General features: G+C 37.3%; 1 protein-coding gene and 1 long non-coding RNA gene across 2 annotated transcripts; one reads left to right on the top strand and one right to left on the bottom strand.

Moving 5' to 3' along the window:
• The first annotated feature begins 9,503 nt into the window (after positions 1 to 9,503).
• LOC135200568 (uncharacterized) lies at positions 9,504 to 12,069 on the top strand. The gene is made up of 2 exons (XR_010311313.1): positions 9,504 to 9,702; positions 10,416 to 12,069. It is a non-coding gene; the product is annotated as an uncharacterized LOC135200568 (long non-coding RNA).
• Positions 12,070 to 13,134: 1,065 nt separating this feature from the next.
• On the bottom strand, positions 13,135 to 17,218 carry LOC135200883 (crustacean hyperglycemic hormone B-like). The gene is made up of 3 exons (XM_064229606.1): positions 17,033 to 17,218; positions 15,555 to 15,862; positions 13,135 to 14,539 (listed from the first exon to the last, which is right to left on the bottom strand). Exons 1-3 carry the CDS (start codon positions 17,048 to 17,050, stop codon positions 14,437 to 14,439), a joined length of 429 nt encoding a protein of 142 aa, XP_064085676.1. The 5' UTR covers positions 17,051 to 17,218; the 3' UTR covers positions 13,135 to 14,436.
• Between the last annotated feature and the right edge of the window lie 493 nt (positions 17,219 to 17,711).

Below are 17,711 nucleotides of genomic sequence, written 5' to 3' on the forward strand. Positions count from 1 at the left end.
ACCTGCCTACGTGAACTCTCGAGAGAGACTGAGGGTTTCCAGCCCTGTGACTGGCTTATCAACAGCCAATCAGGAGCGTCGGAAGGGACTGGCCTAGACAGCAAATGCACGGTTGATGTGAATCTACTATAGTCTCGGTGCTATCGGCATCGTCCCATCTCTTTGCCATTGACTTCATTTGAAGGCCAAATTGTATTGCTAATGAGGCTTCCTATAGATATTCCATAATAGACGTTGTTACGTGTCTAGGAGCCAATTGGTTACTTAGCAACGGGACCTTACAGCTTACTGAGGGATCCGACCCCCATCGAGAAATGAATTTCGATCACCAGAAATAAATTCCCCTGATTCCGCGTTGGCAGAGCGGGGAATCGAACCCGGACTCTAAGGTCGGTAGTTGAGCACGTAAACCACTCGTCCAACGAGGAACTAAAAGGTGAAAGTGGATGAGCGGCAATAGGAATATAAGATCGAGAGGTTAAACAGCAATATTGGTGAAATAAACTAGAATAGAGGTAAATAAACGACTAAAAAGTAGACGCAGCTAAATGCAGAGGAGACGCTAAAAACACCCTGTAGTAATGCCTACAGTGCACCACGTGAGGTGCACGAAAGGAACTACCCTTCTACTGGGCGGTTCCTAATAATGTTTTGCAGAGTTCTAAGGCAAAATGAGTGAGGAATCGACAGTCGTTCTGCGACTGAAATCATCTTGCTCCTACTGTAGCTGTTTTTGCTGCAAATTTCCTTATTCGGCAACTAAATGATTTAGGCAGCTAAATTTTGTCAGTATGAAAAGAACGAAAATATAGTATAACTACTGCTACAAGATCATCATTCATCACTACGTATGGAAGTAAGACACAACCAATTTGCAAAGAAATGGATCAGTTTATCGGAAACCATAAATTTTCAAGAGAGCAGTAACAAGATGCTGAGCTTGATATTATCATCCAGTAAGTAAACGTAGATGATTCATCGTATATCCTTGAAATGATAAAAAAAAAAAAAAAAATTACATTGCAGATACCGAAATACAGACTGGCAATTCCTTACCGAACCTATAATTTTTTTTCCTTGCCATCTGTTCCTTCTTCCCACAGACATGACAAAAGGCTCAAGGCAGCTAAAGATTCTGAAATACTATACTCTTTAAGAAGAAGCAAAATGCCGTTTGATTTCATTGCATTATGACGTCTCTGAAACGACAGAAAGACAAATAAGCCTAGGCCTAGTGCACGCAGAAGACTAGATACTACGCCAACCTTAACCAAGAGTGATTCCTACGCAACAGATAAAATAGTTCACCTAAAAGGGCTTCAGCCTACATTTTGGTTGCCGGAAGGAGGCTCCAACAATAATGCATCTTGCACGGCATACTAAAGATGGTACTACAGTTGGTCCCTTGAAGCGTCCTTTCTGGGACACCAGAGGAATATTTTCTTCTGTTCCATCTTGTCTCATCCCACTTAGCTGTCCAACTTCTTGAATTCCATCTTACTACAGTTCTCACATCATATTTAGAAAAAGAAAAAATCTTTCGAGCCAGACCTATAAGTCTAAGATTACGGTTTTCTTAAACCATATATCCTATTAATTAACAGAGCTCTGGCCGACAACGGACGTGCGTTTTTTGTTGCTCCGGCGTCTTGTTCTGCTGGTTATAAGCAATTAATTGCTCTTTGCATTATATTGGACCTTGTTCAACGTGTTGCCTCACTATGGCAACCAAGGATGCTGTAGGAGACGTTGAAGAGGATCTGGCTTTATCGACTAGTGAAACAAGTGAAATCAATTATGCTTCTACATCTAGGAGGAGAAGGAAAAAACCGAAAAAAAACAAAAGTCAGTGAGATGGAAGAAGCTGAGAGTGATGGAAATCTTTTAGTCAATAAAAGACTAAGAGCAGTGAGTAGGAAAGTTGTGAATAACAATACTCGTTCAAGTCTGATAGTTGGTGATTGTACTGGTGGCCCTAGTACTACATGGCAGTCGAATATCATTCTGGGTAATGGTCATGCAGCCAATAATGAAGGACCAAGTTCAAGGAAGTTTGTATTTTCCCAATGCACTGGAAATGGATTATCATGACAAGATGCAGTGGACGGTAAGACTTTATAAAAAACATCCAAATTTTGAAGTATTGTTTAAGGAAGGTAAATATAGACCATATATAACAGTTAAGGATGATAATGCTGTGAATTTTTTAACTACCACTGGCTTTGAAGACATTATGTTAGAAAAACCTAAGGATGATGGGAAGTATACTAAAGTTATTGTATTTGGTTACCCTTTATGTATGGATCCAAATGATTTATTGGTAGATGAAAGGGTTGTTTGGGCTAAGCGACGTGAGGTTAAGTAGAAAGGTGAAACTAGTCTAAAACCACAGGTGATAGCACTTATAAAAGGTGAGGTTCCAGAGAAAATATTTGTTCCCTGTCTTGGATATAAACGGGTCGATTTGTTTAAGGAATATCCTATGTTAAGTTTTAAATGTAGCAAATGGGGCCATTTTGCATATATGTGAGAGTAGCTTCAAATGTAGATATTGCAGCAAAAGTCATGACTCAAAAGAATGTTTTTATAAAATAAAAAATAATGTTAAAATTGTTCTAAAATGTTGCAATTGTGGAGGTGACCACAATGCTAGTTCTTGGTTGTGTAAAAAGAGGCCAGTTATTGGTGTTAAAACTCCAAGTACTTTAGTTTCTCAATCACTGAATAAGAACGAAAACGGGGTTGTTATGCCAGTTACAACCGTATGGGAACGAAGAGAAGAAGAAAGGCAACTTCAAAAGGGGGAGACCTCTAGTCGTAGTCTAGCTTGTGATAAACATGACAGTGTTATTCAAACACTTCGTTTAGAAATAGAAGAACTTAAAAAGGTAATCTTGAGCATGCTTGATCAGATGTCAAAAGTGTGTAATGGTACTGGTAGAGTCGTTTCTATTGGAATGGAGGAGAATGTTTCTGAAGTGAATGATGTAGGCACTGGTACTAATGTCAGTATTCAAAAGAAGGTTCAGACTGTAGATAGAGCTACTTGTGATGATCTTATGTCTGCCAGAGAATGTGAAAATGCCGAATTAATGTCTACTGATAATGTGTTTCAGGGTACCTCCATTTATGACAGAAATTATGAATTGAGGACATTTGTCAAATTGAAGGAAAGGATGTGACAACTTAGTTGTTAGTATTGCTTCCTTATTAGATACAGTACTAGAGTACATGCAGCGGCCTGATGAAGATCTTAAAATGAATGTGGTTACCTTTGCTAGAAAAATGAGAAAGGAAATTCACCAAAATGAAGGGGTCTTGTCTTAAAACACTATCGTAGAATGTAAATAGTCTTCAAAAAAGAGGAACCGATGTTCATGCTTTGGTTGCAAGAAACCGGTGTTAATGGGACTGGTTTCCAATTAACAGGTTATCAATCATTTGAACTTCCGGCAGATATTGAGAAAAATATAAGGGGTCTAACTACCTTTGTGAAAAATGATATACCAGGTGTCTTATCAGAAGCGACAGAAATTAATGGCACTGAGTGTTTGTGTGTAAAATTATATTTGAAGGATATTGTATTTTACATGATCAATGTGTATGTGCATGCTGATAAATTGGATCTTGAGAATTTACCTAAGGTTATTTTCAATGAGTACTGTTTATTAGTGGGTGATCTTAATGCTCGCCATCATGATTTGGGAAGCAGTAGTAGCCAAATTGGAAATGGTTTTGTGTTAAATAACAAACTTAACTCTTTGGAAAATGTCAGTGTTGGGGAATGGTGCACCAACGCACGTGAGAGGTGGCAGAATTGATTATGCAGTACTTTTTAATGTTTGAATGTACAGCTGATGCGTTGGTTGTTAGTGAGCTTGTTAGTGATCACTTTACTTTAGAAGTATCTTTAAGCATAAAAAAGATGTTTGTCAGTAAAAAAAGGAACTGCTATCATTTAAAACCTGATAGAAAATTAGAGTTCATGAATAAAGTTGGTGAGTGGTACACACATTACAAGGAAGTTAATGGTCTTCAAAACGATGAAAACATATTCTATGAAGATTTGCTCACTGTCATTGATAGTATTTTAAATATTCCTATAAAAAGTGGCTTCTCCTCGTTTAAAAAAGTCTGTATATTCAAATGACAAAATAGTTCGGGGTTGGAATAAACTGCTTCGAAAAGCTCAACGTAATTGGAGTAAGAATCCAAATGATAATCGGAGTAGAGAGACCATGATGCAGATAGCAGACGGGACAGCAGAGGTAAGAAGGACGGTCAGAAGTAAATATTGGGATAAGTTCTTGGAAGAAATTTCATTTACTAAAGAGACTGGGTCTGTATGGAGTTTGGTCAATAAAGTGAGAAAGAAAAGGAAGGAAACTGTGGCTCATCATGATCCGAATGGGAAAGCGAACGAATTGGTTAGGAAATTGTCGGAAGCTGCAAGTATCAGGTGTCTCCCAAACAGTGTTCAGGCCTGCTTACGTAACAGGCGGTACAAACGAAGACAACTCGTGGCGTTACAAGAGGCTATAAATTGTGAGACTTGTTTGCCATTTACAAAAGACGAATTGTTGTTTTGTATGAAGAAGGGCAAATCTACCGCTCCTGGTGCGGATGGGATAACGTACGAAATTATAAACTGTTTAATTATGATGGAGGATAGTCCTTTGTTAGATCTAATTAATCTTTCATATAAAAATGGAAGGCTCCTTATGAAATGGAAAATAGCTCTTGTTGTACCTATACTGAAAAGCAACGGAGAAAATATAAGCCTATTTCACTTACATCTTGTTTGTGTAAATTAATGGAGAGTCTTGTATTATATAGATTAATGTATATGATTGGTGACCAATTATCGCCGAATGTGTTTGGTTTTATAAAGGGGAAGAGTACTTCAGACTGCGTTATTAAAGCCTTAAGTAATGCTAATGTTAAATGTAGAGCATTTGTTGACTTAAAAGGAGCTTTTGATAGAGCTTGCAGTGATGTTATTCTAGAAGAACTTGTCAACAAAGGTGTCAGGGGATTTTTACTGAGGTGGATTAGGAGTTACTTTACTGAAAGAAGAGCGAAAGTTTGGTTCCAAGGATCTGAGTCCGAGGGTATGTTGATGGAGTTGGGTATTCCTCAAGGTGGTGTTCTTAGTCCTACCCTTTTTCATGTTTTGATGGATAAAATTGCGAGGCATAATTTTCCTGCTGGTACCGAGATTATTGTTTATGCTGATAATATTTTCATACAGTGTGTTAGTGAAACCATTTTAATAAGGGCTATGGCGGAATTGCAGAATTTGTGCATGCACATGGGCTTGGTGATACATGAAGAAAAGAGCAAATTTCAGTCAAGGATGGTTAATAGTAATACGGTTGCCATAAATGGTGAAACTTTGGAAAAAGTAAATAATTATAAGTATATAGGTATGTACATTGGATTTAACAAAAGCTCGGATGAAATTAATTACTTGAAAAATGTTTGTCTGGCTCGAATGAGACCTTTACAGGTGTTGGCAAATAGAGGTAACGGTGCTGGTATTCCTGTTTTAAGGATGATGTACATCAGTGCGGTGCGTTCAGTTATAGACTATGCATCACCTGTGCTGGTGAATTATTCGAACACAGAGTTGAGACCTTTTGAAATAATCCAGAATAAGGCAATGAGAGTTATTTTAGGTTGTTCCATGAGTATTAGGATTGAAATCATGAGACCGGAATTGAATCTACCAAGTGTTGTTGACCGAATACAAGAGGTAGCGGCTATGGCTGCTCTTCGTATGATGAGAAGGGGAGACAGAACCTTAAAGAGGCTGTTGACAGTTATTCAGGCAATAGAGTTTGCCCTGTTAAAATAACATGTATTTTAAGAAACTGTATAATATACTGATGAAATATGATAATATAAAATTTTGTGTACAATTACAAGAAGTAACTCCAATGAAGCCGTGGTTGTGTCACAAAATTAATGTAAGCATTTGTAAACTTGACTGTAGAAAAAGTGAGTGCAACACATACGAATTGAAACAATTAATTCTGTCTAAAATCAACACATTACCCAAAGCTAATAGTCTACATATGTACTGTGATGGTTCAGTGAATGGTATCAAGGTTGGATGTGGGGTGGTTATAAGGGAATATTATGAAAATGATGTGAGTACTGACGAGACGCTGTCAAAAAGAATAGAAGATAAAACTTCTACTACTACTGCTGAATGACATGCCATTCATGAAGGGTTAACCTTAGTAGTAAACAAGATGAAAGACGTGTTTGTTTTCGTTGATTGCCAGAGTGCTCTTCTTGCGCTTAACTCTAGATATCCAGTCGACAGGGAATTAGTAAGTAAGTGTAAAGAACTTGTATATGCAATAGAAGATCAAGGGTATTTTGTCAAGTTTTACTGGGTACCATCTCACGATGATTTGAATGAGATGGCCGATAGTTTGGCAAAGGATGCTACAAACAAAAATAATATTGATACGGAAAGCACAATGACTCTGAGCAGAATAAAAAAAGGGCTAAAAATCAAGAGGTCTTTGTGGGAAGCGGCTGAAATTCAACAAATGTTAAACAATGGTAGTGTCAGTATGAGACACTATTTGTTTGTGTCTGAAAACAGCAATATTATATATGATAGGCCATTGTCTAAATTAGATACTTTAATAATGAGGTTGCGTTTGGGATATAAATATTCTTGGGAATACATTGATAATAAAAACTCTAAATGCAAATTATGCGGTGAGTTACGGAAACATACTTTACAACATTATGTTATGGAATGTAATAAATTATCAGAGTTTCGTAACCCCAGAATAGATGATGTAACAAATCAAGTATGTTATTTTCTGAAAAATAATATATGTTCCAAAATTGTCAAGAAATTTCCTAATTTATTTTGGTATAAATAATTGTGAGCCATTTGCCTGTACTTTAGTAGAATTTTGTATAACTTGATTTTTTTTTTTTACCTTTTCTTAACATTTTTCTTTTTATATAACATTTACTTTTGTTATATTCGTTTTATATGGCTTTTACTTATTGGAAATTTGCTTTAGTATATAAACATTTGATTTGTATAAGATTTGCATTATAGCTTGGCATCTGCTTTTGTATAAATTGGGTTAAAATTCTTCTCATGTAAAATGTTTGCTTTTTATTACTGTTTTTTTATTTTTATTTACGTATTTATTATGATTTTTGCCTGGAATCTTTTGAATTTTGTAAGTGAGTATAGTAGCATGCTGCTACACTCCTTTGATGTATATCAATAAACTTTTTGAATTTGAATTTGAATTTGAATATACCCTATTAATGATGTCAACTCTAGAGGTACGGGAGATTCACAGAATATATTAAATCAGAATGAGTAAAAAACTTGTTTTATGTAATACAAACTCAGTTTATTTCATAACAACCCAACTGTAATTTCATACCGCTCATATAGCAATTTAAGCCAAAAACAAACCTAGCGACGTCAGCAAAGTCAGCTAAGCCAGCAGCCACATCCCTTCATCCGGGACGCACACACACATACACACACACACACACACACACACCTAAACAGCATCCACTTATTCTTAGCGGGAGATCGTCACAATTATCACAGATCATTACACCTGTGACGTATCGCTAATGGCGATTTCTCAGTCGGAGGGAAATCCTTGAATCCGAGACATGAATCAAGAGGTATTTAAGCTCGGCATCTCGAGACGTCCATATCAAAACCTGGACTTCCTTTGAAGAAAGAGCATCGCCAGTCGGGGGCTACTTCTTCTTCTTCTCCTTCTTCTCTTGGCTTTGAAATCCTTGGCCAGCGGGAGAATTTTGTTTTTCGAGTGCTACTTGATCAAAACATCTACGATGGTTTGCAGCAGCTTGGTAAGTTAAAAGCATCATATTTATCGTGTGTAAGGCACTTGTTGGAAATGCCTGGTTGCCAAGTTTTATTGTTTTTTTGTGTTTTTCGTCCATTACAAATATTAACATTCATTCCAGGAATATCGTCCAATGGGAACATTTATATTCACGCTGGGAATTCCGTCCTCTGGGAACATTTGTGTTCACGCTGGGAATTTCGTCTTCTGGGAATATTTCCATCTGTTCAGATTTTGATGTATAAATGATGCTGCTGTTTTTAATGAAAGATACTTACATTAGGAATTGCTGGCATTTAGATCGAAAATTACCATTTTATTCTTATTTATTCGCTCGCATATATTTCATTATATGTAATTGTAATAGACACAATGTCCTCTTAACTTCTCGAATTCTTCGGGCTTTTTTTTTGGATACGCTCGTCACTACAGAGCCTTGAGATCCATGTGCAAAAAATATGGAGAAATGATGACGTCCGGTAGCAGGGAACGAACCCGGGCTACGGTAATCACGACGAGGTCACGTTGCCGACCTGACCACGCGAAGGGAAAAGAATAAAGCCTCTCGAACATACAAGTTTTGTCATTATTTTTTTTCAATTGGTCATATATTGTTTGTTCGTTTTGATCATCCATTTTTTTTTACTTATTAATTAATCGTACCTTTACTAATTTTTTTTTAGTTTACCCTTATCGTACCTTGAGTCATTTTTTTTCATTGAATTTTTTCTTTTATTCCATTTCCGTTATCACTAATTGAGATATGCTGTGATTACCTACCCTGGTATTGTCCACTGTTTCATTGATCGTCATTTCTTACAAGAAATCTTTTTTTTTTTTACTCTTTACTAATCATTTTTTCTTTACTTACACTTACCAAGGTATAACCCAACTGCTAGTGCAATATATATCATATCCTTTTTATCTTAAAAAAACTACCATTTTTTTTTTAATAATTTTTTCTTTACTTACACTTACCAGGATGTAACCCAAATGTTAGTGCCATTATATATCATATTTTTTTCATTAAAAAAAATTTCCTATTCTGTACTTAAATCTTCGTTGTTTTTTTAAATCTAACCGGTTACGGGCTGCTCTATGAGCGAGAGCCCGTGCTGGCATAAGGCCAGCTTGACCTAAAACAACCACTAACCGACCATGGTACAGTGGTCGCCACACCTCTACAATAATATATATATATTAAAATTATATATATATATTTATGGTTAATTAAATATAATATGTGTGTGTGTGTGTGTGTGTGGTGTGTGTGTGTGCGTGTGTGGTGTGTGTGTATAGCTATATACACATATTATATATATATATATATATATATATATATATATAAAATACTGTAATGTGTGTGTGTGTGTGTGTGTGGTGCGTGTGTATAGCTATATACATATATACATATATATATTATATATATATCTATATATATATATATATATATGGTATGTGTGTGTGTGTGTGTGTGTGTGTATATATAATTTTTCTTACCTGTTATTCACAATGAGTTCCCGTCTAAACCAGGCGTGGACCACTATGCTGGTGACCATCATCTCGGCCACAACCACCATCGCCAACCAGGCCACGGCCTTCGCCGACGATGAACTCTCTGAAATGGAGGAGATCTTCGCCTCGTCTGATCTCCAGCCTCCCGCGGACTTCCTCCTGGCGCCCCTGGGAGACCACAACGCCACCAAGAGAGGCATCTTCGACAAGTCGTGCAAGGGCGTCTTCGACCGGAAGAGCTACGTCGAGCTGAGCGGATTTGCGACGACTGTTACAACCTCTACCGGAGGCCCTACGTCTCCATCAACTGCAGGTAACGGGGGTGAAGGTGCCGATCAGCGCCAGCAGGATGGAGGGAGGGAGGCGCCCCTCGCTTTTCTATGTATTGTTTTCTCTCCCTTTTAATCGTCTTCACATTCATCTGTTTTTATCACTGTCTCATCTTTTATTCTACTTCGTCTTTCGCTGCCTTTGTCACTTTCTCACCCTTCATTCTTCTTTCTTTCCACCTTTAGCTCTTTCTCATTTTTCTCGTCAAATCCTCTTCTTTAGCATTTATCAGTTCGTAACGTTTTTGTTTCGTTTTTTTTTTTTTTTATCTGAAATTATCACTTTCATTGACCGTTGATTCCTTTGCCTTTTGTTTCATTTTGATCTTCATATTTATCTGTGCGAAGGTCTTTGCCTCGACAGGTTTTATTTTGCGTGCTTTTAGTTAATGTTTAAAAAAAGAGGTTCAGTCACTTCTTGAGCTATTTTTTCAAAGCCTTATTGACATAGCACCAAACGTAATACTTCCAGACAGAAAATAATAATATATATATATATATATAAACTTTAATGTCGAATTTTTCATTTTCTTCCATTATGTGGCCCTTAACCTTTCGCCAGGAGACGTTTTGCTTATTAATTAATCAATTTAGTCCTTTATCATGAATGAGAGTATCTGTTCCAGTGAACTGATCAGAGCATCGTTTATTAATATTCCTCTGTTTTCCCCTCGCATAAAAAAACCGCAAACAAAAGGAGGAAATGCTACAGGAACATGGTCTTCCGAAAATGCATCCGGGACCTTCAGATGGAGGAGAAGCTCCCCTACATCGCCAGAATCGTCCAGATGTACGGGAAGTAGGTCTTCTACAGAGGAATCGCCACCATTCGTCATCTTTACCAGCGCACCGTCGTAGCTATAAACCTATACGGATGTCCCGGGCAACTCGATGATTATCGAGTTCCTCAGTGGTCTTCGGAGACTGAAAGATCATCGAGTTCTTCATGTTCTTCAGTGGTCTTTGGAGACTTTCGAAGATCATCGAGTTCCTCGGGTTCTTCAATAGTCTTCGGAGACTTCGAAGATCATAGAGTTCTTGAGTGGTCTTTAGAGAATTCGAAGATTACCGAGCTCTTCGGTAGTTTTAGAAGGCTTCGAAGATTATAGAATTCCACAGTGGTCTTCGGAGACTCCGAAGACCATCGAGTTCTCCAGTGGTCTTCGGAGACTTCGAAGATTATCGAGTTCTTCAGTGGTCTTCAGAGACTGCGAAGATCATCGAGTCCTTCAGGTTCTTCAGTGGTCTTCGGAGACTTCGAAGATCATCGAGTTCTTCAGCGGTCTTTGGAGACTTCGAAGGTTATCAAGTTCCTCAGTGGTCTTCGGAAACTTCGAAGTTTATAGAATTCTATAGTGGTCTTCGGAAACTTCGAAGATTATCGAGTTCTTCAGTGGTCTTTGAAGACTTCGAAGATTATAGAATTCCACAGTGGTCTTTGGAGACTTCGAAGATTATAGAATTCCACAGTGGTCTTCGGAAACTTCGAGGATTATCGAGTTCCACAGTGGTCTTCGGAAACTTAGAAGATTATCAAGTTCCACAGTGGTCTTCGGAAGATTCGAGAATTATCAAGTTCTTCAGTGGTCTTCGGAAACTTCGAAAATTATCGATTTCTCCAGCGGTCTTTGGTGACTCCGGTCTGCGACGTTGGGACCTTTTTCCCTTTTTATTTCTTACTTAATTTCTATGTATCCACTTAAGTCTCGTTGTGACGGCTTCTCAAATGATCTAGACAACCGAAGGACTAAAGATATCTTAACCACGCTGCCTAAATTGCTTTAAGTTCCAAAATAAAGAAAATATTTTGAGAGTTTCAGACTTCTCTGTAACTGTGGAAGACTGTCAAAACAGCAAGAAATTTCTTTAGACTCTTTTACACACAAACGGTCCACGGACAATTTCGAAAACATTTCTTCTCTAATTTTGACCAGATATAACAGAAGGAGGTTTGACTATTACTGCTGTGTATGTCAGTTTTTCATTCTGACAAATTCTGAATGCCCTGTTCATTTGCTCAGAGGGAAGATGCCTCATGGATCCTGTAGTATAAAAGTCTGTCTCCACTCAGTCGGCCTTACTTCTGCCAGGAGTCGAGCAAAAGATCGATCACTGTAGAGTTTCAAAATATGCCTTCGTTTTCACCAACCAATTTTTACTTTTTATTATTAAGAGATCAAGATCATTTCGCAGGTCCCTTGATCGCTTTTTTGTTTGTTGCCGCAAGAGAAGGGGTCACCACTTTGATAACAGATGTGACGACAAAAACAATTCTACCAAAATACTCTTGTATTGGATTTGAAGCCAAAGACTATCTATTGTGATATTTATAATACAGAGCAAAGCATAATTGTCGCCATTGTCATTATTTTCCTCAAAATATCTAAATACCAGAATTTATTTGCTGGGTAATACTTACGTTGGTTATTATTCCCTGTGTCTAACTGTCTTTCTGTGTGCTTGGATGTGTCAACTTTGCATATCTTAAGAATGGGTAAACGGAATTTAATGAAATTTGAACTCTGAAAAGTTAACTTTTTTTGTTTACTATGAAAGAAAACTATTGAGATGGCTTTGTCTGTCCACCCTCAGATCTTAAAAACTACTGAGGCTAGAGGGCTGTAAATTGGTAAGTTGGCCATCCACCCTCCAAGCATCAAACATACCAAATTGCAGCCTTCTAGCCTCAATAGTATTTATTGTATCTAAGATTAAAGTTAGCCATAATCGTGCGCTTGGCAACAATATAGGACAGGCCATCACCGGGCCGTGGTTAAAGTTGTATGCTCCGTTGTTCATACAGCATTCTACCGAGACCACTGAAAAATAGATCTATTTTCAGTGGTCTTGATAATACGCTGTACAGAATACTTGATTGCGCCGAAGAGACTACGGTTCATTTTTTACTTTAGTTTTTTCATAGCAAAGGCCAATTGGCCTTTACAATTCAGTTCCATTTCCGTTTTTCTTTGGCAAACTTTGATACAATGCAGAAACGTTAAGTGATCCTGAGACCCTCAACATGCCACAGATGTCTGGTGCAAGACCAGAAGACTTCGGAGTAGCCAATCAGTATTTTCGGCTGAATCAATTACACAGAATAGAAACCCTTAGTATTTATATATACGGATATATATATATATATATATATATATATATATATATATATATTATACGTATATATATCTTTCTTTCTTTTTTTTTCTTTTTTTAAGGGAAGGAGAGAGACCCTTCACAGTCTTTCAAACTGAATCTGAATTTAAATGAAAGAATAAAAATCATTAGTTGTGTTAGTACTTTTAATTCATTTAATGACAGTTTTATAATAATTTTTTCTTCTTTTTTTTTTTGAAGGGAAGGAGAGAGAGGCTCTTCACAGTCTTTCAAACTGAATGAGAATTTTAATGAAAGAATGAAATTCATTAATTATTTTATCTACTTATAATTCATTTAATGAAATAAATATTGTGTACCATGACCATTATAGCAGTTTTGGCCATAAAACAGACTAGTTGTAAACCATGACTTCGAAAAGAAAAATTCTTCCTGCAAAATAATGCTTCTATAACAATTTTAAAATATTCTGACTTGCAGAATAACATTTCAGTTTTATAATAAGAGAGATAATCCCTTACATATATTTAAAATCATATCCTGAATTTAGAGATCACTTTGAAGGAAATAAAGCATTTATTAAAACTCCGTCAGTATAATTTATTCAGTCTAAAATTATTTACAAAAAGACAAAATGAAGACATCACGGAAGACTAGAATGCAACATATTTCAACAGAAATATCTGAGGAGGCTGTAAAAGCCTTATAGCAATATACCAGGGAATTCTGAACGAAAACATTCAGAGACCTCAAACCTCCGCCAAGGCTGACCTATCCGCAACGCTTTCCCTACGGGAACATATCCCCTTTTCCCGAAAATGTTCATTCCTGTTTTTCCCAAAATCGAACCCCTTTCTGAAAGCTACGAGAATCAGATTTTGGTGGACCATTCCTAAAAGTTCACTCGTAATTTCGTGAGCAATTTCACTAACACACACACACACACACACACACACACACACACCAACAAACAAAAGAACGAACAAACATATACACACTAGACCCAGAACATAAACATGTTGGCAGAGATAATGGGACTATCAAAATATTCGTCCTATTCACTATTTTTCCAATAAATGCAGAAAATATACTCAAAAAGCGAGCAATTTAAACGAATTAAACTTATACAATATAAACAAAAATCTGAGGGAACATAATCATGATAAAAAAGGCAATTCATTTTGCAGTTTTTATGAATTTATTTACATTTGCATGGACATAAATAAGACGATGTCGATCTATTGTCTTTTTTATCTTACAGACTATTGACTAAATGTAACTGAAGTCTATTTAAGTTGTTTATATTTCCTGAGTGCATAACTAAATTGCTTATTTCAGTTTACATTATAGAAGGACTTCGCAACACTTTCAGCTGAATATGTAATTCATCTATTCATTCATCATTCACGAACGCGTGTAATAATTATCGATCTGAAGAATCCTATCAAAGAAACGCAACCATTCTGCTTGCGTCCATTCATGATTCCTTCACCCTAAAGCTAAAAAAGTAACAGAGATAGAAAACGGATGTTTTGCCATTGGTTTATAGAAAACGGGAATAAATATAAATAAATAATCGTGTCTTTCAATAAATAAAATGATCACTATCCGACCACCTGTACCATGTTGACGTATTCATCGACCACGTCCATCATCAAGAGATCGTCCAAGCACTGGCGGAAGATCAAGTTGCCGAAGCAGTTGCTCCTGCAATGAGGGGATTCGTTAATGTTACTATAAACAAATTCACTCTATGAGATTTATGCTGTCAAGCCAAGCGCTGGGCTATAGTACATTCACATCAACCGTTCATTTGATGTCTAGGCCAGTCCCATACGACGCTCCTGATTGGCTGTTGATAAGCCAATCACAGGGCTGGAAACTCTCAGTCTCTCGAGAGCTCACATAAGCAGGATATATGTTCCACCTCTCCTGAGGGATACTTTTGAAAGACGTATCCCTCAGGAGAGGTAGAACACAGACCCTACCCATGTGAACTCTCGAGAGACACTGAGAGGTTACAGCCCTGCGATTGGCTTATCAACAGCCAATCAGGAGCGTCGTAAGGGACTGGCCCAGTCATCAAATGCACGGTTGATGTGAATCTACTATAGTACCTTCGACCAATCAGCGCTAAAGACAGTGAAACGATGGAGTTGAGGTGTTTCAACAGCTAGATAAAAAGCTCTAGAGAATCATTGAGTTACAAGAATCTACAGGTGGAGCTGGGAGAACCCCTCACAGTCGCTCCCAGAATAATAGTCAGAAAAGCTGGACAACAAGACTGGAGAAAGGAGGCAGAAATGGAGGTAGAGTCAAAGGGTAAAAAAAATGGGTGCACTAGGCCTACTGAGTTACAGTAAATAAGAAAATTTCCTTTCATCTGACATCACAGGGTATTTGTCAGGGTTTTGCCATTTAGACCCTTAAACATTCAGTTCATGTGGAGTTCCATTTATTTAAGCCTATTTCTTAAAATATGCATTATTACTATTATCGTTATTCAGAAGATGAACTGCTATTCATATGGAACAAGCCTACAGGGGCCAATGACTTGAGATTCAAGCTTCCTAAGAATATGACGTTCATTTGAAAGAAATTATTCGAAATTGGGAGACCTATCCTGTTATATAAATATTAATATCTGTCTTTACTCTTGTCATTTAAGACTAATGCTTTTACAGACCCTGAAAACCAAACGCATAATATATATCACATTTACCTGCATTCAACCGCAACGTAAGGCTTGCGATAGACGTTGTAGCAATCCTCGCACACTTTCTCCAACTTCTTCAGGAGCCCCCGGTCGAAGATGCCCTTGCAAGTCGGATCGAGGATGGCCCTCTTGTTGACGGCGAGGTCGTCGGTGGCCGCCAGGCCGGACGAGGCCAGAGACGACGGGTAGGAAGACGAAGACGAAGACAAAGACAGAAGCTTCTCGATCCGGGCTAGACCGTCGGCGGACCGTGGAGCCACTAGGCCGATGTTGCCCAGTAGCAAGAGAGCGCCCATGAAGATGGTTGTTCGTATCTAATGACCAAGAAAAGCAAATTGCCTAATTAAAAAATTATCATATCAGGTTTTATCAGTGAATTGATCGACAGATAATTTAGCACAATTAGATAATCGGCTTATGCAAATGAATTCGTTGATAGATACCTTAACAAAAATATTTTTAACGGAATTTATTTGCCAGATTTGTGACACTGATTATGATTATACAGTCATTCAGACATTTATTCTTCAAACGCATTGCGCTGTTTTCTAATCATTTCACTCCACGAAATACAGTAATGATAAACAATTCTTGTTGTCAATTTTTACATGTATCAGGAGATCGTCTGATGCTTTATTTAAAAAGCAGAAAATTGCCACATTACTTAATCTGGCGTTATTATTATTATTATTATTATTATTATTATTATTATTATTATTATTATTATTATTATTATTATTCTAATGTGTAACGAATAGTTATCAAAGTGTTTCTTTCATTTATTCATTGTTGTCTATTGAATTAGTGATAGCAACGCATAATAAATTACCCCCTCGTGTCTTTCCTATATTCGTCTTTGACTGGGCGACATTATCCTTCACAATTAATCTGGTTAAACCACGAAATCTTCCACATTTGAATTACTGCGCCATATTGTCTCCAACATTGAAAACTGTAAATTATTTTCCCCATATTCAGATTGTCTTCCTTATTCCAATTTGACTGCACAATAAGAATCTTTTATTTGAATTTGACTAAACCATCTTCCCTTCCATACTCTATTATGTCTGCACAATACTACCTTCCCTATTTCGACTGAACTCTCGTAAATAACTCGCCATAGTTCATTTATCTGCGTATTACCGTCTTTTATATTTAAATTTACTGCATGAAAGTGACAAAGATAAAATTGTAGCAAAAACCCCTCGAGTCACCTTATACCGAAGCTGGTGTCTAACTGATGTTCTGGTGTGACCCTTGAGTCAGCAACGGTTAAAAATGGTACTATGTTGAAGAAAGTGGTGATTCGGATTCAACAGAGCAGCTAAAACACTAGACGACTGAGTAAATAGATAGATATTTATCCTGATATATGCCTATAGACTACATGACGACAATTCGCACGTTTGTTCCCGTAAAAACACAGGCGCAGAAATAGTCCGAAGTGATGTCTGCAAACTCGTGTAATCTTCACCAAAACTCACCAAGTTTTTGGAAAACATGATCGTCGGAGTCTCCCGAAGCAAATATGGCTGGCTAGATAGTACGATTATTATCAGCGGCTTATATCCCTCAAACTGCTGCTATTCTTCACCACCAGCTGATTATTACTATCTTCTTCGCTCCTCCAACTTCCTCGTACCAAACCTGTGAGCTCTTTGGTAGCTCTAACCAGAGCTACCAACTTTTATAGCGGGAAATGCTGGCGGAACCAGAGAGGGGCAATGATTGCCAAATAGCGAATCCGTAATGAAGCGAAATCTATTAATTTCCGTCTGTTGGTCTTCTTACTTTCGAAGCTCGAGATTCGAGTCCCTGCTAAAAAAAAAAAAAAAAAAAATGTGTGCTGCGAATGAAAAAAATGACTAGGCCTAGCTCCCTATAGTGCTAAAAGAGGAGGAATTAATTTGATTAATTATAATCATTTTACTAGTTGGTTTCCGTATACCATGGCTATCGTTAATTATTCTTCATAATATAGGGGCTTTATTCATTTCGCAAATGCGGGAGACTCCCACCCACCCCCTACCCCCACAGAGGGGGAAGTGTGGGGTGAGGTTGTGTTGACATTATGAAAAGCGGATGTTATTAATAGTCTCAAATCGATACTCATCAATGCCGTTTATGTGTCAAAGTCGCTCAGAAGTTCCATTTTTTCTAATA

Source organism: Macrobrachium nipponense, chromosome 27, assembly GCF_015104395.2.
Source record: "Macrobrachium nipponense isolate FS-2020 chromosome 27, ASM1510439v2, whole genome shotgun sequence".
Taxonomy (NCBI): Eukaryota; Metazoa; Arthropoda; class Malacostraca; order Decapoda; family Palaemonidae; genus Macrobrachium; species Macrobrachium nipponense.